Source organism: Phyllopteryx taeniolatus, chromosome 12, assembly GCF_024500385.1.
Source record: "Phyllopteryx taeniolatus isolate TA_2022b chromosome 12, UOR_Ptae_1.2, whole genome shotgun sequence".
Classification (NCBI taxonomy): domain Eukaryota; kingdom Metazoa; phylum Chordata; class Actinopteri; order Syngnathiformes; family Syngnathidae; genus Phyllopteryx; species Phyllopteryx taeniolatus.
Window position 1 is genome coordinate 8,310,242 of NC_084513.1, and position 27,605 is coordinate 8,337,846.

At 39.5% G+C, this 27,605-nt stretch overlaps 1 protein-coding gene across 1 annotated transcript; it reads left to right on the forward strand.

Moving 5' to 3' along the window:
- Window positions 1-7,718: 7,718 nt before the first annotated feature.
- igfbp5b (insulin-like growth factor binding protein 5b) lies at window positions 7,719-27,073 on the forward strand. The gene is made up of 4 exons (XM_061792428.1): window positions 7,719-8,477; window positions 21,379-21,593; window positions 21,687-21,806; window positions 23,563-27,073. Exons 1-4 carry the CDS (start codon window positions 8,138-8,140, stop codon window positions 23,698-23,700), a joined length of 813 nt encoding a protein of 270 aa, XP_061648412.1. The 5' UTR covers window positions 7,719-8,137; the 3' UTR covers window positions 23,701-27,073.
- The last annotated feature ends 532 nt before the right edge of the window (window positions 27,074-27,605 follow it).

Sequence of the window (27,605 nt, forward strand, 5' to 3'; positions counted from 1 at the left end):
TGTATTTTAATTTTCAAATGTGAATTTGGAAATGTTTTAGTGATCCATTGAATATGCTGGTAGAATTACCCCTCTACCCCATAATTTTCAAAATGAGTTTTATAATGTCTCTTCTATCATCACAGATTTCACAAGTTTCAAGGCTGACACTGATATCAGTGTTTTTGTATGGGAGCTTTCCATGACTCATATCTTGACAGATATGTGATACACTTTATTAAGATTTCAGCGTATTGTCCGAAAGTCAATATTTTATATTCTTGGCGTAACTATGTGGCTGGATTTGGACAATAGTACAAAGTTACAGTTATCCAGAAATTAAGATGATTGTAGGCTTTGCAGTGGTTTGCAAAAGAGAACGTGGGCTCCCAACAGAACACTTTCAGTCATTATACCATATTTATTAGGGATGTGAAAATAAATCCAAAACATACACATCGAAGCATCGACAGACTTCTTGGTCCAAGTCTTGCGCTGTAATGAGTGTACAAATTGTGTGAATGCACAATGCACACTTTCAATACATTTCCTTTTATGCCTCTTGTCACGTCACTCACTATCTGCTGTTTCTATCTATATAAGTATGAAAGTTGTTCATATTGTTTAAGACACATTGTTGAAAGCAAATTTCTAGCTATATAATTTCTGAAGCGAGGTAAACAGCACAAAACAACATCCTGCCATATGTTTTTATAAATGAGATTGTTGTTGATTGTGGCCAAAGTGTTTATGTATCACATACACATTTCTGTTGTGTACCTAAAAATGGACATCTTATAAATTCAAAACATAACTTTGTTCTATGTTATGTTTGCTTTTGAGGGAAATGCACAAATGTGAATGCATCGCAGAAAGATGATGTGACCGACTTAAATATGTATTCATTGTGCTAGCGAAAGAGGAGTGACTTAAGTGACATGTCTCAATCCGATCAGTTTTTATTGCGAGCGAGAGTTTTTCACTCAGATGGTTGTGCTTTCTATACATAAGTATGCATTTTCTGTGTAATGTGACCTCGGGAGTCCGGTGACCCAACAGTGGCAAAGTTATCAATTAACTCTGAATTGTTTACGTTTGCATCACAATTATTAATTCTCCCACCGTATTGACTATCTTATATTCCACAACATAGAAGCTAACTTAACTGGCAGGATGACCCTACTGCCCTCTTAAGTCCAATGGGTTTCCTTGTACCCCCTCAAGCTTGGCATTTTATGTCATCTTTAAGGACTGACCTCTACTCGTGTCGGGCTGGAGCCGCAAAACAATAAGTGAAATGATCAAATTACTGGAAACATAAACTAATACCTGAGATCCAGCTGAATTGTTTTAATGACTGCTTTCTGGCACCGTCTCGCTTCAAGTGAGAGCCAAGCATTTCTGTGTTGTATCAAGAATTTGGCGGTTGAAATGTCCAGTTGTGGAGTTGACTGAATCTGGAAAATTGTAGGGTCAGTTGATGAGTCCACAAAATTCGCTTCTGTTTTTATTGCCGAAAATAGAATACATACAATCTCTCTCTAGAGAGTGTACCATAATGCGTCATTAAACGGTTCTATTCCTAAAAGTTAAATAATGCATGCAGCAGATCTTTGGAATGTATCCATGTACAGAGCAAATAATGTGAGAATGAAAGAAAGGACCCTGCAATGTTTGAATGAGGCTGACATGAGATTGTTATCCTGTACTGTATATTTTTTTGTGGACCTTAAGCCTGTAGTTCATCATTGGTCTTTTTTTACTCATTGGAGCATATTTGGTGGAGAAAAAACAAATCCAGCATTCATTTCAGTTTTCCCTAAGTATGCAAGATATATATTACTGTACAGTATATTTAACTCTCCTGTTATCCTGCAGGTCAAATTTAACCATTGTAATTTAAAGTAGCAAGTTAAATCAACCATAAATATTGACTGAATGATGAGTGATGAAGGTATGATTAAAATTCTTGGGATTTTTTTCATTTCGGACACTTATAGGTCTTATAACAATAGGTTAAATTGACCACAGAAAATAATTGCGGTTCCTGAGAAGTAAATGTACCAGAATGTGTAAGACAGATAGTTTAGGGGCAGCCACGGTGACATCATGAAGAAAGTGGCCTGAGACCAAATTAGCCTCGGATGTTCGATTGCTGACTGACAACTGACATAGTTGCCCCAAGTCCTCCGGTTGCAACCTGGTTATCCTGCCAGTATGACGCTAATGCTATTCGAGTGCTCCTCTGGTTTTGACGGATTGCCATTGCTGGGCGACGACGTAACCCGAATTTGTGTGTAAGTTGGAACGCAGTCTCACCAACACAGTATTTAAGTCATAATCACAGTTGTCAATGTATTGTGTGTATATATATATATATATATATATATATATATATATATATATATATATATATATATATACAACCCCAATTCCAGTGAAGTTGAGACGTTGTGTTAAACATAAATAAAAACAGAATACAATAATTTGCAAATCATGTTTAACCTATATTTAATTGAATACACTACAAAGACAAGATATTTAATGTTCAAACTGATAAACTTTATTGTTTTAAGCAAATAATCATTAACTAAGAATTTTATGGCTGCAACACGTGCAAAAAAAGCTGGGACAGGGTCATGTTTATCACTGTGTTACATCACCTTTTCTTTTAACAATATTCAATAAACGTTTGGGAACTGGGGACACTAATTGTTGAAGCTTTGTAGGTGGAATTTGTTCCTATTCTTGCTTTATGTAGAGCTTCAGCTGTTCAACAGTCCGGAGTCTCCGTTGTTGTATTTTACGCTTCATAATGCGCCACACATTTTCAATGGGAGACAGCTCTGGCCTGCAGGCAGGCCAGCCTAGTACCCACACTCTTTTACTACGAAGCCACGCTGTTGTAATACGTGCAAGCATGTGGTTTGGCATTGTCTTGCTGAAATAAGCAGGGGCGTCCATGAAAAAGACATTGCTTGGATGGCAGCATATATTTCTCCAAAACCTGTATGTCCCTTTCAGCATTAATGGTGGCTTCACAGATGTGTAAGTTACCCATGCCATTGGCACTGACACAACCCCATACCATCACAGATGCTGGCTTTTGAACTTTGCGTCCATAACAGGTTATTTTCCTCTTTGGCCCGGAGGACACGACATCCACAATTTTCAAAAACAATTTGAAATGTGGACTAGTCGGACCACAGAACACTTTTCCACTTTGCATCAGAGCTCGGGCCCAGAGAAGCCGGCGGCGTTTCTGGGTGTTGTTGATGAATGGCCTTTGCTTTGCATAGTAGAGTTTCAAGTTGCACTTACGGATGTAGCGCCGAACTGTATTTACTGAAATACAGTTTTCTGAAGTGTTCCTGAGCCCATGTGGTGATATCCTTTACACATTGATGTCGGTTTTTGATGCAGTGCCGCCTGAGGGATCGAAGGTCACGGGCATTCAATGTTGGTTTTCGGCCTTGCCGCTTACATGCAGTGATTTCTCCAGATTCTCTGAACCTTTTGATGATATTATGGACCTTAGATCATGAAATCCTTAAATTCCTTGCAATTGTACGTTGAGGAACATTGTCCTTAAACTGTTCGAATATTTTCTCACACACTTGTTCACAAAGAGGTGAACCTCGCCCCATCTTTGCTTGCGAATGACTGATTGACAATTCAGGGAAGCTCCTTTTATACCCAATCATGGCACCCACCTGTTCCCAATTAGCCTGTTCACCTGTGGGATGTTCCAAACAGGTGTTTGATGAGCATTCCTCAAATTTCTCAGTCTTTTTTGCCACCTGTTCCAGCTTTTTTGGAACGTGTTGCAGCCATAAAATTCTAAGTTAATGATTATTTGCTAAAAACAATAAAGTTTTTCAGTTTGAACATGAAATATCTTGTCTTTGTAGTATATTCAATTAAATATAGGTCGAACATGATTTGCAAATTATTGTATTCTGTTTTTATGTTTAACACAACGTCCCAACTTCATTGGCATTGGGGTTGTGTGTGTGTATATGTATATATATATATATCCATCCATCCATTTTCTGAGCTGCTTCTCCTCACTCGGGTCGCGGGCATGCTGGAGCCTATCCCAGCTGTCATCGGGCAGGAGGCGGGGTACACCCTGAACTGGTTGCCAGCCAATCGCAGGGCACATAGAAAATAACAACCATCCGCACTCACAGTCATGCCTACGGGGAATTTAGAGTCTCCAATTAATGCATGTTTTTGGGATGTGGGAGGAAACCGGAGTGCCCGGAGAAAACCCACGCAGGCACGGGGAGAACATACAAACTCCACACAGGCGGGGACGGGGATTGAACCCCGCACCTCAGAACTGTGAGGCTGACGCTCTAACCAGTCGTCCACCGTGCCGCATATATATATATATATATATATATATATATATATATATATATATATATATATATATATATATATATATATATATATATATATATATATATATATATATATATATATATATATATATATATATATATGTATGTGTGTGTGTGTGTGTGTGTGTGTGGTAACTGGGGGTGCCTTCTAAACTAAGGAAACCCTGTTATTGCCATTTGGAATTTTCATCCTGTTTCATCGCTGGTTTACAGTTCACTGATAAACTGTGACAACATTTCAAGGTTAGGGTTACCATTTCAAATGGTTAATAGTTATTATCTTACCATTATATAGGATGATAACTGAGCATGCCTTCTTGTGACAATGTATTCTTACACTGCTGCGCACATTTGTTCATTGCTGGCATTTGTAACCTCATCGGGACTGTTGTAAATTGTAATAATTTTTTTGTGTTTAATTACAAATGCATGAAAATGATCATGAACACTCTAATGTAGTTTTTTTTTAGATTAAAATATTTAAAGACATGCATTAAAAACTAAAATGGCCTGATGAATAGAAAGCAAATGTAAACACTGTTACAAGAATGTGTCTCTCAATAGCAGCAGGATTTATTTTTAATCATCTACTCTCTCAAGAGGGAAAATACTATTGCTAAAAACAAATACCTGAGTGGGTATTTTTGAATTCATGGGAATACAATCCAATACCTACACACTATACACTTCATGGTAAGCTTGCTATACAGCTGGACATTATACTGTAGCTACAACATGTGAGGCTCCACAATTTAGCATTGCTAACAGTGCCTTCTACTGGACAAAAAAGTAAACCAACATGAGGGAACCACCCCTCCATACACATGCTAGCAATGTAAGGTTAGATATAATGAAAAGTATAAATGGCACGTTTTTGGAAAATCAATGCGGCCGTTTATTACGCCGCGAGTGTGCTATACGAAGGACAAGTGATATACTTCCTGCGTCCCAGAAAGCAAGCATAGATGGAAATAACAGCCTTGAGCTTGGCAGGCCGGGAATGACGTGCAGAGCGAGCGGAGCACACGCTGAAACAATCAGCCGTTATTGTGAATGCAGGCTATAATGTCAGCACAACTGTCTCATACTAACTTGTCAGGCTTGTTTTTGGCAAAAATCTTGCGATTCGTGACATCCCGGACCCCTCCACCCCCACACACAAACAACCTCTCTCACTCAAACATGAATGCATGTGTGCATGAATCAGGATGTGTGTGTGCGCGCGTGTTTAAACAGGAGGAGAAACGTGGCCACATTTGTAACACCAAATGGTACCTGATGGAAGCAACAGGTGCAAGTGGCTTATGCGACATGACACTTGACATTGTAAAACTATTTGAAATCCACATCCAACTTTTGCGCATCTTTCTTGAAAATGTATTTTAGGGGTGCTGGACACAACCAACCCCAAAAATCACTCAGTAGCGGCCCCTGAAAAGTTGGAAAAAATTATCCCTGAATGCCAGTTTCAGCAATTGAGACGAGAATTGGTGGACGTCTATAATAGCAAGATGGTAAAAAAGTCTCAAGGAGCAATAACTGAACAGGAAGTTTGACATTTTAGTTTTAGGTGTTCAATTTAGGCGAATTACCTCAGTAGTGTCCCGTGGAAAGTTGGAAAAGACTTGCCCCCGGTATCAGTTTCAGCGATTGACACAAAATTGCGTAGACCTGTCTATAATAACAGGAGGCACGAAAAAATCTCAAGGAGCAACACCTGAAATTGAACAGGTAGTTGGAACTTTTGGTCCTCAGAAAGTTTGATTGACATGTAATTGGGTGGACATGTCTATCATAACAGAATGCACAAAAAAAGTCTCAAGAACCTGTGACTAAATTGAAGAGGAGTTTGGACATTTTGGTTTGAAGTGGCCATTTTGGGCGGATTACCTCAGTATTGTCCCATGGAAAGTTAGAAAAAAGTTTCACCGATCGACACGAAATTGGGTTGGCATATTTATCATGACAGGACACATGTCAAAGTCTTAAGGACTCCTGCCTGAACTTGAACAGGAACTTGAACATTTTGGTTTAAAGAATCCATTGTTGGGTGAATTCCGGGGCTCTTGCTTTTATGAGCCGCCCAAATGAGCCAATCAAAAGCAGATACCCCAGTTAGATGGGCGATGCTGAATTGCAAAGCCATTTTGGCTACCCCTTCTAATGTGGGTGTAGAATGGCGTCAGAGTTGGATCACTTTGAAGAGTCAACATTGAAAAAGGAGGTGAATAAATGAAACCCCAACACAAGTTTCACACATTAATGCAGAATTGGGTGGACATTCACCCGAAATGAGCCCCAATCGGAAACAGGTATTCTTGACAAACACAATTGTAAAGCTTTTATTGCCTACACAGTTTAATGTGGGCAGGACATTGTTGAATGCAAAGCAAATCTGGAAAATTAACAAAGTACCTCTAGTTCCTCTTTTTGCTGTAGGAAGACGAGTAACACAGTAATCATATGGTTACCACCAAGAATACATAGAACAACTTTAGGCTCAAATTGACCCCTCTCTATGTTACAAATCCATCCATGTATCCATTTTTGTAGTTATTTGTCGCTTTTGTAACCCTTAAAAATAGCAATTGTCAAGTACGAGACCTCTGTTGTTTGTGTGCAAAGACTAACTTCCACTAACAACCCAGGCTAAACTCAACTCCTCCCCAACAGCCAAATACCTTAGAACAGATGTATCACTTCAGCATATCCTTGACACCAACTACTACTTTCCTGTAAGCCAGGGCTTTGGAGCCATCTTGTGGGTGTTACAGAAAGAGCACAAAATTAAACGAATGGATGAATTCGTGAATAGCGAGCCAAAAACAGGTTGTTGTTTAAATATTCTTTTAATGTATAGATTTTTAATATTGGGGTCTATGTATGCGGCAGGTCAAACAAACAAAAGATGAGGGCAAAAGCCCAATCATTCGATCCAATTGTAATCATGTCACAAGACTTTTTTTTTATTATTGGTCTTCCGAATGTTGCAACGCTCTAAGTTTGGGTGACATTTGTTTTTTTTCCCTCCGTCTCTTGCACCTCAGCATGAGCTCAGCAGTGTTTCAGGGTGAAAGATCCTCGCTTTGCTTGCTTGCTGCTCCTGAAAGAAGGAGGGAGGGAGGGGAGAGAGAGAGAGAGAGAGAGAGAGAGAGAGAGAGAGAGAGAGAGAGAGAGAGAGAGAGAGAGAGAGAGAGAGAGAGAGAGAGAGAGAGAGAGAGAGAGAGAGAGAGAGAGAGAGAGAAAAGTTTTGGCTTGGAGCCAAGCCGTGGAACAAGTGCGCCTCCCTTCCCCGGCTGCTGTTAAGCATATTCATAGTCAGGGGTTTGGGCTCGGGCGGTTTTTAAAAAGCCAAGGCAGCTCCCAAGTTGATCAGTCTGCTCTGCAACCTCAGCTGGAGAAAGTACTGCTAATTGAAGGGGAGTGTTTTGGGAGTTTGGCTTTTTGTTTTGAATGCAAAGGTTGTTTTTTTTCCTGACAATCATTTTGAGAGGGGTGAGAGAGCATCAACTTATACAAGCCTAGAATTAATGTGCTTTTTTAAATTTTTGTATTTTTTGAATTAGGTGGCAACAATACTTGGATAAAGACTCTTGGCTTTAGCTTTTAAGACTGGGATTATCTGATTGAGGCATTCTGCTTCATTAGAGCGGTCCACTTTTCCCCCCTTCCTCCTCCTCCTTCCCTCCACCTCCTCCTCCTCCTCCTCTCCGCAATTTTTACGCGATAACTTAGACGAGACGACAACAATGTTTGGGACTTTGTGCCTCTTGGTGACGCTTCTGTGGGGACTGCGCGGCTGCTGCTGCTGGGGCTCGTACGTGCCGTGCGAGCCGTGCGACGACAAGGCGATGTCCATGTGCCCGCCGATCCCGAGCGGCTGCCAGCTGGTCAAGGAGCCGGGCTGCGGCTGCTGCCTCACATGCGCCCTGAGCGAGGGCCAGGCGTGCGGCGTGTACACGGGGACTTGCGCGCAGGGCCTCCGCTGCCTGCCCCGTAGCGGCGAGGAGAAGCCCCTGCACGCCCTCCTCCACGGCCGCGGAGCGTGCAGCAACGAGAAGGGATACAAACCCTCGCACCCGCCCATAGGTGAGAAACACGCACGCACCCAGTGAGACAGTCGTTGCCATGCTTTTGGCATCGCGATGATGTCTTCTTACCTTAACGCATATGGCGCGCGCACCGCGGGGGGCGATGTAAAGCTGTTTGAACCCTCCTGTTCTGTTGCGGGTCAAACTGACCCATGTTAAAGTCAATTAACATGTCATCAGCACTAGTCAAAAGGTCGCATATTTGCAATGGAATGAGTTAATGCTGACATGCAAACTATCTTTTTGGCATTTTTCCAATTAAACCTGTCCCTGAGGTCAAATCCACCCATGTTAAAGTTAATGTTAAAGAATTACAATTAACATGTCATCGTCACATTTCTAAAGTCACATATTTGCAATGAAATGAGTAAATGATTACACACAACCTTGATCTATTGGCATTATTCCAATTACATCTGCCGCAAGTCAAATCGACCCATGTTAAAGCAAAAGAAATGCAGTCATCAACGCTATCCCAAAAGTCACATATTTGTCAAGAAATAAGTTCATGATGACATACAAACTATATGATTATTGCCGTTTTTCCAATTTAACCTGCCCTGAGTCAAATTGACCCATGTTGAAGTTAAAGAAACACAATTAACATGTCATCAGTGTAAAAGGTCACCTATTTGCAATGAAATGAGTTCAGGATGACATAAAAACTTTTTTCCAAATAAACCTGCCCTGTAAATTGACCCAGGAACATTTATCCAATTTCATCCTCTATCAAGACCCCAGATGGCGGTCAAATCTAAAAGACAAAGTAGCCAGATGCATGATAAAATGGTTAGTAATGGAATCAGTCCATCATGAGATGACAAACTGTCTGACTCAGCAATATTTATCCAATTTTATCCTCTACCAAGACCCCACCCAGATGGTCAGTGAATCTAAAGACAAAAAAAAAACATGATACAAATGTTTAATAACGGAGTTCATAATAAGATACAAGCTTATTGTTTATTGTCATTTTTCCAATTCATCATGCCCGGGTTAAACTGACCCAAGAACATGTCGAATCGAAATAAAGTAGCTAGATGCATGATCAGTAATGGAGTCTATCATGAAATACAAACCGGGATTATTATTTTTTTTTAATTAAACATCCCCTGGGTCAAATTGACCCATGTTAAAGTTAAGGAAAATGAATGTATCATCAGTGTATACAATGAAAGTGGTCATGTCACATGTTTGCAATGGAATTGTTAGTAATGGAGTTAATATGCAATAGAAACAATGTCTATAGGGATTTTTTCACAATTGACACTTTTGGATAAATAACCTTGCCCCAATTCACATTCACCCTGGAACATTTAACGTATTTGATTCTTGATCAAGACCAGATGGTCACCAAATCAAAAAAAAAAAAAAAAAAGGTAACTGGATGCATGATAAAATGTTTTTTGTGTGTTTCTGCCAGTTTTGGATAGTTCAACATGCCCCGGGTCAAATTGACCCATACATATATTTATCCTATTTAATCCTATATTGAGACCCCAGATGGTAGAAGAATCTAAAAAAATGAGCCCAGTGCATACTAAAATAGCTAGTAATGGAGTTAATCATCAGATACAATTGAATTTATTTTGTATCTGACACTTTTGCATCATTTTAGGTGCCTCGGGTCAACATTCCTGACTATTCCTGACAGTCACGGGAGGGGTTAATCAATTAAATAAAACAATATTCATCCCTGCAGTATGTGATAATCTATCAAGACCCCAGATGGTCGCCGAATCTAAAAAGTAGCATTGCTCCCTGACAGACCGTTACTTTGACAGATGGCAGTCTATGAGGTGCCACCTGATTTAACTTAGCGCCTTATTTGATTTTAAACAGGCTTTCTGCAGGTTTCTCATGGAAATCTAAACTCATATCAGGAGTCCGCTTGTGATTCATGTGACTGGGCTCGCACAAGCTCTTTATGAATCCTTGCACCAACCAGTTTTCACGGACTGAACAAACACTCTGAACAAGCAACTTCATCGGTGCTCATTAATATGCTGTGAACTAAACAGCACATGGGATAGTCCAAGCTTAGCTGGGTACTGGTTGTCAAAGTGGGCTTGGGAAAAAAAGAGACCTGGGACTGGTTGATTGACAGCTCTCAGCTTCACTGTTTTGACTGCAAGGAAGAGAAAGGCTGTTAGGAAAGTTATTAAAGATGTGCATCTAGTATGCCTCACTGAAATATAAGCTTGAATAAGGTTATTGACTCATGTACTGTCAGCTGTTTTCAAAGTCGCGTTCCCCATATTGCCAGCCGTTTCAGAGCATTTTGACAGATTTTTGAAGAGCCAGAGAATTCTGTGTTCTGTGACAATGGAACTGTGGCACGGCGAAGGACTGGTTAGAGCGTCTGCCTCACAGTTTTGAGTACCGGGGTTCAATCGGGTGGTAGGTTAATTGACAACTCTAAATTGCACGTAAGTGTGAATGTGAGTGCGAATGGTTGTTTGTTTATATGTGCCCTGCGATTGGCTGGCAACCAGTTCAGGGTGTAACTCACCTCCTGCCCGATGATAGCTGGGATAGGCTCCAGCACTCCCGCGACCCTTGTGAGGAGAAGCGGCTCAGAAAATGGATGGATGGATGGACAATGGAAGCACTGAACCTATTAAATAGTAGACTCTCTTTTTCCATTTTTTTAGTAGTCAGCAGTAAAACATGGCTTGGTTTCACCAAAAAAATGCATCAAGCTTTTTGTAAAAAGAAACATGTTAAGTGGAACAGTGACTTTAATGCTACTATTTTCTTGCTTTTGTGACACTTCAAACAATAAAACAAAAAAAATAAACAAGAGTGAGAAAGGGCTTTTGATGAAAAAATCATAATTTACAAATATACAACTAAGAAAAACTCCGTGAGTGATGCTGACTCACCGCTTGGCTCGAATTGAACGCCATTGGCTTTTGCACATGGCGTTCATCAGTCACTCCGTGAACTGTCATCTTTTCTCACACTTTCTACGAACTATTGTGACACATACTTTTTTATCATACATATACATGACATACCCTGTTTGAGTGTTAGCTGCCCAAACTTGATGGCATTTCATTCCCTCATAATCAACGTGACAAGCATAGATTCATCCCAAATCTTTATCTTCTACTCAAAAGCTGTGCTGATCTAAATTCCAAGGTGATGCAATGCCGCCACCTACAGGGATATATCTGTCATTACAGTAGTTTGCAAAGCTGAATTCCGCAGACAAGCTGGTCGAGACCCTCTTCCACGCCTACCCGTCGAAAAACATACTTGACGAATTATACTTTGGTTGCAGCAAACGGTTGGATTCCAGTTGAGAAATATAAACATCCACAGCGGTGAATGAGTTAGCAGTATTGATCATTTATGTTGTCAAACCAGCCAAATTTTCCACCCTCATCTTCAGTGTAACTCACTTTTCCCCCATGGCTTTTATTGTGATGACATAAACGCTGTTAAAATTCAAAGAAAAAAAAATAAGGGCCATCCAGCTGGGAATGCTTTTCATCACACTTTTGAGTTGTGTCTAAGTGCATTTAAAAGGCAGGGCTATATACCCTTAGAGTCAAATTACCACTAAATCGGTACGCGACAGAGACAGACAGAGGGGAATGAGAGAGACAGAGTGTCAGACAAAGGGAGAGAGGCAAATTGAGCCCCGGGGTTTAAATCATGTGAAGGCATTTCTCAAGAGTCACACAGGGTCTGGCACTCCAGAGGTTTAGCAGCTTGTCAGCGAGTAGATAAATAGTTGGTAACCGCAAACGTTTTTGGCTCCGAGCCCCGTTCTAGGTTTTATTGATTCTGGACTCATTTTGGATCCAAACAGATTGTTAGGACGTGCTGCCAGCATTTATTTATTATTTGGACGTTCATGAGTAGTTTTTGTCGATGGATGTCGTGTTCTAAACTAGTCGATAAACACTCTCGACTGCATCGACTGGAAGGACCAGGTTCAGGATTTTTGTTTTTAGGTTCCATTTTTTCCCTTTGCAAACCAATTCATACCTCTTATTCATGCCTCTTAATTCCCAAAGCGCAACGTCTGCTTCATTAACCTTCATCCAAAAACTAATTCATAACCCTCAAACTAATGCTAAGGAGTTGGAAAGCACAAATGTCCCCACAATATACACATCTTCAAATATGTTCACTATATTCACAAGATTGAACCCACGCTAACTGCACTGAAGTTGGGTGAGTGTACCACTACGCGCAATCAGTGACCCTTAGATACCTTGTCAAATTAGCTAAAGTAAAGAAAATACCATTAAATATAATTCAATTTAATGGCATAAAAGAAAACGAGTCTTTTCCGCCTAGTCTTCTCTACTCACTCCTCAATGGGCTTAATACATCATACGATGGACACTCAATTTAGAGATTTTACAACCCAATTGTCGTATGGATTTCTTTGGTGATCAGAGAAGCATTCCCACCAGTTGTTCCTCTCTTGTGTAGTTGGTGCATGTTCGAGGTCTTCCAGAACTTTGTTTATGTCTTGAGCAGTTCCATCTTCTTCACACTTATCTCTGGTGCTTCGTGTTGGTGGAGCTGTGAAACTGTCTTTTTAATTTTCTGAGCACTTCTGTGACATTTCCACACATTTAGTAGCACACATTTATTAAATTTAAATGAAATTTGTAATTATCTTCAAAAGTTAACCAAACGTTTGCCATCATGATGGGTTAATTGCTCTGAAAACAAAAAGTAAATGAGGAATGGGCATTCACACTCAGGAAGCCATGACAGCAGAAGCACGTTCAGAATGATTAGCCCAACAATGGGAGTAAGGAATCTGAAAGTTCCACTCACCCTTCTTGTATTACTTTGTGTAACCATCACTGTGCGTTTGGGGTCAGTGTCCCAGCAGAGCATTAAATAGTGGTTTGCTCTAGGAATTGTGCCCCAAAGAGTTATTTGAATTATGAGTTGTGAGAGTTGGTACATGGGCATGGGTTACATTCACCAAACAGCCTCCCTCGGAGGAGTGATTTGGCCCCGGAAAGCTGGCCAATAGATATGACTTCATGGCAGCAGACGACTTTATCCTTCAAGCTTCTGAAAGGACCTTTAGTTCCAGTCGATTGCTCTTTGCCAAGAAACAAAAGAGGGGTTGGGAGTGGTTCCAAATCCGGCATACTTGACTCGCAGATAAAAAGAAATACATCGAAACAAGAAACCGTTTCCCTTCTATTATTTACATCCATCCATCCATTTTCTTTACCGCTTATCCTCACTATGGTCGCGGGCGAGCTGGAGCCTATTTTCGGGCAGGAGGCGGGGTACACCCTGAACTGGTCGCCAGCCAATCGCAGCACACTATTATTTATAGTCATTTGCTATACGGATCCTAAATATTTGCCAGAGAATATCACACATTTAAAAATATAGACATATTTTGTCTTCTCATTTCTAACAACCATAGAAGTTTATAAGTCCATTAAGTAGACAGCAAACACCTCATACAATTCACAAATTGTGGGAAAATAGAGCTCTCAAGTCCCACAAAACATAATTTGTCATGTGCAACATCAGCTATGACACCACTTGTTTTGTTTTTTAAGTTCCACCTATTTGCAGTTTGCTCTAGCAAATTCATATATTTACAATTTTTTCTCTGCTCTTTCTGTAATGCCCAAGGTGCCACAAGATGGTGCAAAAGCCCTTGCTAAATAGAAAAGTAGTAATTGGTGTCAAATAAACTATAATAGCCAATTATAAACAAAACCTCCAGTTTACCGGAACAGACTGTTGTTCCATTGTAGATGTGCTTTTCTTCTTACTATACACTTCCAATAGATGAACAGACAGACAAGTTCGCAATACTGTAGCCCCCCACCTGTGGACTCTTCTGCCTGACAGCTTCATGATGTACTCATCCAACTGGAAAGACTCAATCTGGTTTTCCGTCCATCTCACCTTGAGCACCCAATACAGTGCACCACAAGCTTAGTTAGCATGCTGCTGCAGATCCCTAGCAGGTACTAGAGTTACTTATAAAGGTCTTCAAGTTCAAGTTTGCGTGCATGGCCTGCCTTGAGAACAAAAAAAAAAAAAAGGGTACAAGTCATGGAAAATGTCATGCCAAAATCATATACATACGCTTTTGACAGTGATATTAGATATTGAGTTACATGGTCATCTCGGTGACACACTACACCACTGGAGCTCTCACTGGTTAACAAATCGTCTCCTCGACACGCATGTGTTGTCAGCAAACATACACGGCAGTATTTGCTCAGTTCAAAATCATGCAGTTGCCGCTCCATCTGCCATCCACAGAATAGAGGTCAGACATTTCTTGCAACATATTCACATTGTATGTCTTAGTGACAGTATTTTAATATGTCAATATGAGCCCTAAACGGTATTACCTTCTCCAGTTTTGACAAATGTGTGACCTTTTTTTTTCCTCAAACTGCATGCAATTTTACTTACTTTCCTACTAGATATAACAGCTACACTGTGTCTCTAAATGCTTCACAAACTTGAGAAGCTGTCCACTGAGATGTATTGATGTTAGTCTAAGTTATTATTAGGGCCCGAGCACCGACGAAGGATTCACTCAACCCCCAAATTTTTCCAAACTCATAACGCCTGGTGAAAACGTATGTATATTAAGTGTCTCGAACATGACCCTCATTCCATTATGCCTCCTAAAGTTAGAAAAAAAAAATCGTCCTAGACCCCAGTTTTAAATATAAAGACAGAGGGAAAAGTATCAATCACCCATGAGTCAAATTTGACAGAAAGTTGTGCATTTTGGTTTGAAGTGGCCATTTTGGGTGAATTTCGTCAGTAGTGCCACCTGGAAAGTTAGAAGAATTTAGCCCCCAACACCAGTTTCATTGATCAACATGAAATTGGCACACAAAAAAAAAACTCTGAAGGACTTACGCAAGAAAATGAACAGGAAGTTGGGCATATTGGTTTGAAGCAGCCATTTTCAGGTGAATTCCAAGGCTCATACTCATGAACCCCTACTAGGTAATTCCGGAAATTAAGCCCCCATCGGAAGTACATATCTTCAACCGATGGACGGAGCTTTTATTCCTGTTCTATTTTCGAAACCAATATCTTCATACAGTTCTTTCCCCACAAACTTAGAGAAATCCTAAAAGTCTGAGTGATGAAGTGATAAAATATCGTTCTACTTTATCTCTTCATGTCTCTCATACACATTAAAAAGCACCAATATGGCGAGGAAAATGTCCTTAACGTGTTATGGTTTATATGTGTTATCTCGTGATATCACATTGCTTGGTTACACCCAGTAATTGTCTTGCGGTGACGGCTAACGCAAAAAGAGGTTTTGAGGAATTCACATTCACAGTCCGTTTGACATTACTAAATACAACAAGGACATGGAACATTTATTTGCAGCTGTAAAAAGGTCAAAAATTTTTGTTCCACAAAGCAGTTTTTCCTTCATGAAATAACTTGCATCCTCTGTATATTTTCTGTAGAGTGATTTCTAAGCAATTGATTGTTTTTGTCGGTATTTATACCATGCATTTGGAAAAATGCAGGAAACTTTGTGATTGCAATAAAGATTTCTCGGCACAATACATTATGAATAGCCATTTCCTCCAAACTAAGAAGCGAACTTTAGACTAGAGTACTGAAAAACAGGAATTCTAATCAACAGAAGGGTTTTCACTTTGCTCAAACCCAATAATGGACATGACTAAATACGAAACATGTAGTAATTATCCGATTTAGCCGAATGTTAACCTTTTCAATTACTGTCTACTCGGATTTCACCAAGGAAGAACATAACTACATTAAACCAGGCAGGATTAAAACGTTTTGTTCTTCAATTTTATCCCACTGATGCAAATTCAAATCACACATAATTTACTCTCTTGTTATGTTGTGGGTCTAATTGAATCAACAAAAGTTGAAGAATATGATTCGAAATAATCTAAAAGTAGGTTTTCAGTATAGAACTTCTGCTAAGCTATATAATGAAATATGAACAACTAACTTCATATTTGCAAAGAAATTGTTAGTAAGGGAGTTAATGGTGTGATGTAAACAATGTTTATTGGTATTTTTATTTATTGTTTTATTTCTGACACTTTGGGATGATGAAACAGGTCATGGGTCAAACTGACCCAGAAAAATTCTTGCTGTTACCGAGACACAAAGGTCAGAGGAGTTTTCTTATAGTGATGCAAATAAAAATAGGATGAACTTTGTCCAGCAGCATTAGCAATGCTGCAACCAAGAAACACCTAATTGGTTTGGTCATCATGGATCTCGGGGCATTGACTCGATCGCAACGAGACTGTCCAGGTTGCCTTAGTTGCGATCCATTCAATGCCCTTAGGATAAATGAGAATATTCACAGGCACATCATCAGGGTCTTAATTTTGGACTGCTGCACCCACATCCCAGAGTTCCACATGGAAAACTCCATTGGGAGCCTGGTTCGTTCACACCTCAACCTCAAACTGACGCTCTATCAGGCCTTATCTTCAAATATTAAAGAGGCAGTCTATCGCTGGAGGATGGTTTACTAACGTCACGCCTTATTTGACACGGGCCTCAGGCTAATTTCTCCCTATAATTATCGTATCCTACCAGCAGTCGAGATTAGACAGCAGCCTATTCACTGCTCTCTTGCATCTTGAAAAAGATGTAATTTCAGATGTTGAGCTGAGACTGGCTGTATTAAAGGCTGGACTTAACACGTAATTCTGGGAATTCGAGTAAATGGTGTGAGGATCTACTGTATTGTTTTGTGGCCATCTAAAAGTTTTTTTTATTTTATTTTTTTAAATATAGTTTCATGTATCCTGTAAATAGAAAAATCCAATGCATGCTTCGACAATTGGCGGGCAGAAATGTGGGTTATTTATGAACCATAATTATGTATAGATGTTAATTTTTAAACAGAGGCGTATCAGGTGCACCCTTCTTTAGCTACTGGTGTCCTAATGAAAATCTTGAAGTCAAGTGGGAGGAGGAGATGGCAGCATGGCTTTGAGCTCGAGTAATCGGTCGGAGAAGCACATGACTTGGCTCACTTGGCTTCTGTCCAGTTCTTGGCTGCGTTTCAGGAGTTTAACACGGACCCTCTAAGCCTCCCTTTTTACAAAGATGGGTACCTGAAGCATGGTGAAACTGGTAACCTGGGGACTGCATCCCCAGAAAAGATTAATTTGGTTAGTGACAGCATAGAATTCTGCCATACTGGTTAATCCACATCCAAGACAGATTGTTAAACTGTGTTGAATTGGGTAGATACCAGTTTGGATATATTTCACAACCAAATATTTTTGTCACCCAAGCATATGCCTTAAAAGGATTCAAGAGAAAAAACAAAGTAAATAAATGTTTTCAACAGCAGTCAGGGGGTGGTGTACATGAGAATGTTTGTTTGGCATATTTATATTTAGCAAGTAATAGCTCTGTAGTCTGGGAGGGAGACACAAGGACACATCCAAACACAAACCCAAGGCCTGCCAAGTCATGAGTTGCGAGATTAATTTCAAAGAGATGGCTGTGCAGAAGCCAAAGACCCAATTCCGGTAATCACCTTGTCCCCCCTCCTCTGCGAGAGACTCCAGACACTCAAGCTGTGTCAGGCTCTTTGAACATCAGTTCCTCGTGGCTTGTGTCCCTGTTGCCTTTCTCCATGGCAACCACAGTATGTAGTAACTCGTGGGCAACTTGGTAAATCATACTTTACCAACCCATTCTCTCACTTCAATGCCCCCTAAACAAATCTGGTCAAATTGTATTTCGACAGCAGTTGGCCATTCATCTGCAGCCAACATTCCTCTCTGGTTCAGTGCGTCTGGCCCGTTGCACTACAGCGGGTTTCCTTGTCAGATAAATATAACTGGGGTCATCTACTGGCATCATTGCTCCAGCTAGTCGAGGTCTGGCAAAGTCCCCTCAATAACCCAACTTGTGGTACAACTAAGCCAAGGGAGTCTGAGGGCTTCTTTTTGTGGCCTCAAAGCACTTCTGGTCAGGGTCCTGTCTTATAGAAGCTGAGCCCCAAAGAGTGTGTGTGTGGGGGGACAGGTTAAGGATAATGGACTATCCTATCGAGGCACTTTCTGGAATCTGTCGTAAGGTCGTCGAATCGCCCAAAACTTTATGATCATTTGTGTAATCTAATGCCATCCAATACAACAGCAATAGAACATTTACAAAGGTAATACAGGTTCGTTTTTTATTGTCAGACTTAATTTACAAAGGTAATACAGGTCCGTTTTTGATTTTCAGACTCAATGTTTAGTCATGTGGGTTTCACATTGAAAGCCATGTCTAATATTTTGTTCTCTTACTTAACAAAACACGCTGGTAAAAATATTTGACATGGCGCTGTAGGATGCATTGGAGTTCAACACCACTATAAACTACATGCACGATAATAAACATATTGTTACATGAATACCCTCTTTGAAAGTGTCATTGGTGAAAATCCACAAAACCCTCAACATTCCATTTACGTTCGTTTATCAGAAATAGCAATGGTGTTACTGGGTAAATTTGACCTCTTACCTAAAAGTGTCACTAAGGGAAAAAAAATCCAAATAAACAAGCACATTCAATCTATTAATCACCATTTCAATTAATATTTATAGTTGATTACACTTACTATATTTTGATTTTACAAATTTAGTTTTACTTGCTAATGGGTCCAATTGAACCATAAAAGAAAAAACACCTAAATTTGGATATAGGGCACAATGCATGGTGCATACTATAGCATATCATGGAGTTTCTTTGCGTAACATATTTTCACCAGTGGCTTCAGGGAACTATCCAGACAGACACCACATGAGCTGTTTGAACAGATGTTTATCTTAAACTAAGGGAACGGGTGTGTTTGACAGCAGATTGGTGGGAGAAATGTTTATTTTGGAAGGCTTGTGTCAGCTGTAGTTCATCAGCTGTTGATTGACCTTGTGTGTCTCCACAAACACAAGAGAAAGAACACCTGCTGTTGCGTTTGTGTCTAAACATCCCTATTCATTGTTTCAACAAACAATTTGTCAATCACCACAGTAGGTTTTATAATAAAACCAAATATATGCATAGATAGATGTATGTTTTGTGCGTTTGATATTTCCTTAATTCGTACATAATGGAATATATTTATTTCGGTAGTTTCGGATACATTTGTAAACCATACATTTTCAAATGTGTTTAACTAGCAATAACTCTAATTGTCATAATTTACTGATAGTTAATCTCAATAGCACTAAAATGTTTTGGGAACAAACCTGAACTCACTCACGATAGGACAAATGAGACAAAATCTGAATCTTTATGAGATTTATTTATATATATATATATATATATATATATATATATATATATATATATATATATATATATATATATATATAATTTAAATATAATTAATATATAAAGTAAGCAACCCTGTGCACTTTTTACACATAATAATTTAATTGTAAATGTCATGAAATAGGCGGCACGGTGGCCGACTGGTTAGAGCGTCGGCCTCACAGTTCTGAGAACCCGGGTTCAATCCCCGGCCCCGCCTGTGTGGAGTTTGCATGTTCTCCCCGTGCCTGCGTGGGTTTTCTCCGGGCACTCCGGTTTCCTCCCACATCCCAAAAACATGCATTCATTGGAGACTCTAAATTGCCCGTAGGCATGACTGTGAGTGCGAATGGTAGTTTGTTTCTATGTGCCCTGCGATTGGCTGGCAACCAGTTCAGGGTGTACCCCGCCTCCTGCCCGATGACACCTGGGATAGGCTCCAGCACGCCCGCGACCCTAGTGAGGAGAAGCGGCTCAGAAAATGGATGAATGGATGGATGGATGGATGTCATGAAATTAAAACAATCTATATCCATGTGAGATATCAACAAACCACGTGACATGGTTCTCTTCTCTTATTGGTCACACAAATGTAAACAGGAAAGAGGTTTGCTGGACAGAGTATTGAGTCATGACTGAATAAACACAGAAAAGTGGAATTTGTTGGTAACTCTAATACTTGACTGGATAATCTAGCAGACTGCAAGTCATCAGTTAATAGCTGAGTGCACATCAGATGCACAATTTTAACAAATCATCTTAAACCTCAAAGAAAGACTTCGAATCAGTTCATATGCCATCATAATGATTTTTGAGCAAGGTGGGAGCATATCAATAACACCTACAGTACCGTCATCCTGCTAGCTGCCAATGCTATTGCTAATAACACCTTGCATCACAGAGGAGTCAGCGACAGAGCCTTTTACTTCTCAAAATGTTAAATACGGTATTAGTGGTAATTCCAAAACAAAACAATGTTACTAAGCATTTTAAATTCTATCAGGGTTTATCTGTAAACCTTTTCATACAAACGCTCGGCCGTACAGAGATCAGAGTAATTCCCTTCATAGTCGCAGTTCACTATTCAGCAGTTCATCTATTGGCTTCCCCCCCCTCCCCTTATGGAACCTATTCAGGGGTTTTGTGCTTTTTCTGAAACACGCTCAGATGTCAGTACAGCACTGCCTCAATGTGAAAGTGTCGAGGAAATATGTTGAAGTGATAAATCATGCCTGAGAGACAAGCTTTGTATGATGGGGAGGAGCTAAATTCACGCTGTGTTAGTGGAAATTATGCAAAGGCATTTTTTTAAATCTCAAATCATCGGTCTGTCAGCCATTTATTTTTAAGGGTAAGGTAAGATGAATTTAAATGATATAAAATTTTTTTTACTGATAATACAGTAAGTTGTGATATACGTATTTGAGTTTTAAATTGCTGATATAAGCAATTCTATTTGTTCTTTTTTTTTTGGGGGGGGGGGGACAATTATGTACAGTTTTTCACTATTTGCGGAAGGGCAATGACAGTCTTTACTTGTATTGAACAATGCCATATTCATTAACCAGATTTTTTGGGCTGGGGTCTGGTTTTAGACCGTGAGTCTCGGGAACATGAGGAGACCATGGCTACAGAGATTACAGAGGAGCTGCAGCCGGCTAAAGTTCCACTCTTGACCAAAGACATTGTCAACAGTAAAAAAGTCCACGCCATGCGCAAGGAGCTGAAGAGGAAGCTGGGAAAGCAGCGCTCCATGGGCTCCCCGATGGACTACTCCCCACTGCCCATGGACAAACATGAACCTGAATTTGTGAGGATCAAAAAAATCAAGTACTAAACAAACAAACAAACAAACAAAAAAGAATGCCTTGATTTGTGAATCTTTGCCGTCTCGTCTCAAAAGGGACCCTGCCGGAGGAAACTGGATGGCATCATTCAGGGAATGAAAGACACTTCTCGAGTAATGGCTCTATCTTTGTACCTTCCCAACTGTGACAGAAAAGGGTTCTTCAAGCGCAAACAGGTGAGATTTCGTCTTTTTATATTGTTATGTATAATGCCTAGCATCCTTACTTTGTACTTTAGTTAATTTCTAGTACAGTGATTACCAACCACAGTCATGTGACACAGGAAATTATCCAATTCCAATTAATTCATTCACTGCCAGCCGTTTTCAAAACAGGGTTCTCCATATTGCCAGCCGTTTTAGAGCATTATGACAGATTTTTCCGAGACCCACAGAATATTCTGTGACAAGGAAGCACCGAATCTACCCAAAGAAAGAGTAGACTCTCTTCTTTCACCTGAAAAAAATATGTTTCTACCCTTTAGGTGCTTATTATCAGCAGTAGAACGTGGGTTGCTTGGAGAAAACAAGCTTTTTGTCAAAAGACACATGTCAAGCAGATCTGATGACTTTGATACTAATCATTTTTGCTTTTGTGACACCGCCAACTAAAAAAACAACAAAAAACAAGACTGAAAAAGAGCTGTTGATGGCAAGATAATCAGCTATTTACTGATATAAAACTATGAAACGCGTCGTGAGCGACGTTGACTCACCTCATGGCTCGAGATGTTTAACTCTTTTGGCTTTTTAAAAATGGGATTCGTCGTGCACTCCATGAAATGTGTAATCTTTTTTCACGATAACGACAAACACTTTCTACCTGCTACTGTAACACATGTGTTTATACCATATGTACACATAATCTGTTCGAGTTTGAGGTACATAAACTTGTCCGACTTCTAACATTTTGGCATTTCTCTCCCTCATAATTGAAATGACAAGCCGAGATTCACCCCCTAATCTTTATCTTCCACTCAAAAGCTCAAAATCTAAAATGATGCAACATCGCCATCTACAGGGATCTGTTTCTCATTAGAGTGGTTTAAAAACTTCATTGATTCACAGACAAACTGGGTGACACCGTCCTCCATCCCTACCCGTTGAAATTGTACTTTATGTATATATATATATATTTGTCAATGGCAGTGATCGGTTGGATTCCAGTTGACAAATACACCATGGCATTAAATGATTTTAATTGCTCCGAAAAAATGATTTATTCCCAATGTTTCTTTATTCATCTAGCTATGCCAGTGATGTATAGTGACAGGCAGAACAATTAAATGCTCTTCCACTAAATGGCAGAAGATATTAACCTCTGTATCCACCTGTTGACATTCATACAATGGCTTTGTGTTCAACTAAATGGGCCCAGGTTTCACACTAAGTCAATTTGCGAGCAAATTGAGACCAGGTTATCATTATTTCAGTATACAGTGAACCCTCACTATTTATTTTTTTTAACCCCCAAATTTCTTGACTAAGCGGGGATAAAATGACAATAAATGTTTTCGGGTTTGGTTCCACTGAAAAAAGAAAAAATCAAAAAGATGAACAAATTAAAACATTTAAAAACAAAATTTTGAAAAATCCAAGCATGCCTAACCACGAGTATGTTGGGGGTTCACTGTATGTACTTTTTTTTTAAACTTTTTATCCTTTATTTTTATTTTTTTGGGGGTGTTGTGAAGTAAGATTTTAAATGTTTCTACGTAAAATGTGTGCCTTGGCCCAACAAACTTTGGCAAACACTGTTCTGTTCTACTTCATACACTTTTCTGTTTTTGCTAACAACCCAACCAAAGGGAAGTGTACACAGTATGAGATAAAATAAACCACTGAGTGCCTACGGCTACAACTTGTCTGTACATAACCATGGAAACCATCGCTCAGTTTTTACTCAAACAAAATCCTGTTTCTTGACCCACAGTGCAAGCCATCCCGTGGCCGCAAACGGGGTATCTGTTGGTGCGTGGACAAGTACGGCATTCAACTCCCTGGGACAGATTACAGCGGTGGAGACATTCAGTGTAAAGACCTGGAGAGCACCAATAACAACAATGAGTAAAAGAAAAAGGAATATATATATATATATATATATATATATATATATATATATATATATATATATATATATATATATATATATATAAATGGACCGCAATCAAATGCCACCCACACCCCAAATCCTAACTTCTCCAAGACCCACAGCCAACATTTCCTCTTTGAATGACGCGTATATGCTCCCCTCTCACCGCAAGAGCTATTCACCCTCCTGTTACGTTCGTTTCTCAGGAACAGCAGCAATGTTCCTTTGACCCGGGGAGGTGAGAAACGGAAAAAATTTAAGAACTCCATTTGTAATCATTCAATTATGTGAAATGAATTGATTACACATATTAAGCCAAGCAAATGACATTTCATACCAAAAAAAAAATAATCGTCTTAAGATGGGTCAATTTGACTCGCAACATAACAGGAGGGTTGAGATTTATTTTCAAAGACACAATGTTCAAAACAAAAAGAACACCTGTATATTTTTTTTCTTGTATGTTGTTGACCAAGCACTCATCTCCAAATTGGGGGGGAGGGTAAAGTCCTCAAATATCCCTTGACTGCAGCTCACGGGACACCTTGTACAAGTCAGGTTTTCTGGCTGTCGATTAATGAAAAATATATGCACATACTGGATATATTTTTATAACTGGGAGTGGGTGGGTCACTGGGTTTCAGGGGGTCGGGACAGTGCAGCAGTTGTAATTCACAAATTGCATGCAAAAATACAAAGTCCCACACATGACATTGGGGGTCCCAAGCAGTTAATTGGAATTATATTATACCCATAAATTTGTATTTCGTGCATGTTATAACTATTTCGTGGGCACAATTTATTATTTTGTGTGCACAAATTAGCATTCTGTGCACACATTATATCAATATTGTAGCCACAATTAAAACGAAAATATCCCATGTCATGTCCGGGGCTCCATACAAAATTATTGTGTGGACAAATAAAAAGAGGGAAAATCAGTTGACAGAATTAATACGTTAGAACTGTCCACTGGCGAGATTGAAACATGAGAGACGGACGCGCTGCACCAGTTCTATGGATATGTGGTTCTGTCAGAGCACTTAAACAAATAGGAGCAATCTTCTTAGATGTCTATCTTCAGAAAATAAAGTGTGCTTGAACGTATGGATGTTTACAGTGTGAGTGCGTGGTATGTATTAGCCTGCTTTGCTGTATAATGGAGTGAGCCTATTCTATTACAAAAAAAGAATGTCATTTTATTTCTCTCTCGTTTGATTTTTCCTTTGTCGCAAGTGCTGCTTGCAGACTGCTCTCCAATGTAAATTCATGTTAGACGTGGAGCGTTTGGCAACAAAAAGAGGACGCCGATCGTTACAGGTGGACTTGTGTAAGTGGTTCTTTGACTATGTAGCTGGCCTGATATGCCAACTGTGCCTATTTTGAACAGACACTGCCAAGCGGGGGCGCTGACTTACCTGATGAAATAAAAGGCAAAAAAAAAAAAAAAAAAAGTGCTTTTCACCTGACAGGACTCCCTTTTGACTTTTTGAGTCGAGTGCACTATCAAATGTACAAAGTCAGGGCCGGTGGTTCATTGGGATTCTATTGCTTGAGGTGTTGTTTTCTTTGTGCTGTTTTATTTGACTTCAGTGAAGAACAGATAGCCCACTTTTTTTGAGCCATGTTCCTTTTTATCAAGTGGTTTCCCCTCCAGTGTAACCATGCTTTGAAATATAGTCATTGAATGTGTTGTTTGGGATGCTTGGAAAAAAACATAGCCTATTAGAAATTTGAACATGTTATTGTGCATGACTTAGGGTGGTCCCTAGAAACCTTCCAAGGAGACAGCAGCACGTAAAGGCTATCAACACCCTCAAAACAAACAGGGCCATTTCAATAGTGTTGCTTTTCTGTCTGTGAATACGTCCCCCCAGTGCCTTCCTATATACAAATACATTTAAATAGTGACGCAACAGTGACCGAACATCACGCAGGTGACATTAGTTTTTTCAGACAGCCCCTCGCAAGGACTGACACTTGACATGGGGTCAAGGGGTTGGTGCTTGTTAAACGAGAGGAACAATTCATAGTGCTTAGTTTGTCTTTGTCTGATTTGATTGAAACTGCTACCTACAGGTGGTTCATCCTCCATTTTGTCATTGTTTCAGAAGTGATAAGCTAAGATTCATGAAAGCTTGTTTGTTGTTGTTGTTGTTGTTGTGAATGCCAATGTATATTATAGCCAGAAAGAGGGGCATCCAGAGGATGTTTGTTTAGAAGCAAAGCAATACTTCCCTCTCTGCTTCAAACAAAAGAAACAATGGTACATTTAAAAAAGGGTACCAGTTGTGAATATACGATATGTCCAGGCACTGCCCCACTCCCAGCACCCGTTCCCCACTACCACTTAAAAAAAAAAAAAAAAGCAGCTTGCACTTATTTCAAGTACCCACTATTGTTATTGATCCAATGTGGTGGTATCATGAAGTCAGTGGAAGAATAACAAACACACACACACAAATATCTTAATGTTGTGTAATGTGCTCACCTTTTAAAGGATTTTTGGGGTAATATTTGTTGACAGGGGCTCAGCAAGCCCATGCCTGGGACGTCCACTATAGCAGAAACAAAAGGAGCAAAAAATAATACACAGCAACAGGTGTTCTCTTGGCGTCTTTCACATTGATGAGAATTAAGCAGAGTGGTTGTGGGGCTGTTTTTTGTTTTGTTTTTGTTTTATTTTTTTTCCCCAGAGGCGGCGACATAAGAAAATTGATCACCTTGTACAGTGGACATATTCAGGGCCTAGCCACTTCTCCCACGCGGGGTCTCCGACTACATATCAGTAGATACAAGTTAGTAAAACAGCATGACAGGAGGCAATGAAATCTGGAGAATGAACTATTGCAGCCAGTGTTGGAATACAATGTTTGTTTTAAAGATTATAGATATGCTATACCTGTATGTATTAATTTCACCTGATTAAGGCGATATGAACAGGTTGAGCTACATGTGATTTGCTTTTTATCCACAACTGGTCGCAAGTGGTGAGTTTCTCAGGTTTCCTTTGCATCTGATTGGTTTTTAACTCACACTTCATACTTCTGTAGTACAGTAGTGACAGGTTTTTCTGAATACGTAACACATTTTGGTTGTAATGACACAGAACAATTGGTTATCATTATTTGGGTGTTCTGAAATGGACCGAATTGTGGCTCAAGGACAGGGGGAATTGAACTGGTCGTTATTTGGAATGACAAGAAAAGACAAATAAGAATAAAAATCCAATTATTCAAGTGAATATCACTGTGTAATATTTATTCAACTTGTAATTTATATGTACTCTTGTAACCTTTGTCTTTTTTGTTATGGCAAAGCATTTATTTAAATAAAGTTATGTATTCATTTATGCACTGGTGAGATTTCTTTTTCTCTTTCAGTTAACTATTAAAAGAAAACGATCGTCAAACTTTGATTCAATGCTGCGGTCTCTTTACATGGCGTAGTCCACAAAGCTTTGCATATTCGCGGAACCCATCCATCTTGGAAAGGGGTTGTCAACATTTTGGGTTCCGGGGAGAAATATTTCCAAGGACCTCTCATAACAGCAATTAACCACAGCTCCCATGTTTACCTCAAGAAAAAAGTCATAAAGTTACGATACGTTGTAAAGCTGTGAGAGTTAAGTTGCAGTATTTTCATGAGAAAAAAAAATAAATCATCATCTTTAAAGACACAAAGACGTATTTTATTGAGATAATAAGTAATTTTATGAGAGTGAAATTGTATTTTTCCAAGATAAAGTTGTAATATGATATTAAAGTCAAAGTTCAGTGAGAGAAGAAAGTCAACAATTTAGTCAATATAATAAATACACCTTTATTTTTGCAACGTTACACCTTTAATTCCAGAAAAGATGCCTATATATTTTTGGGAAAATA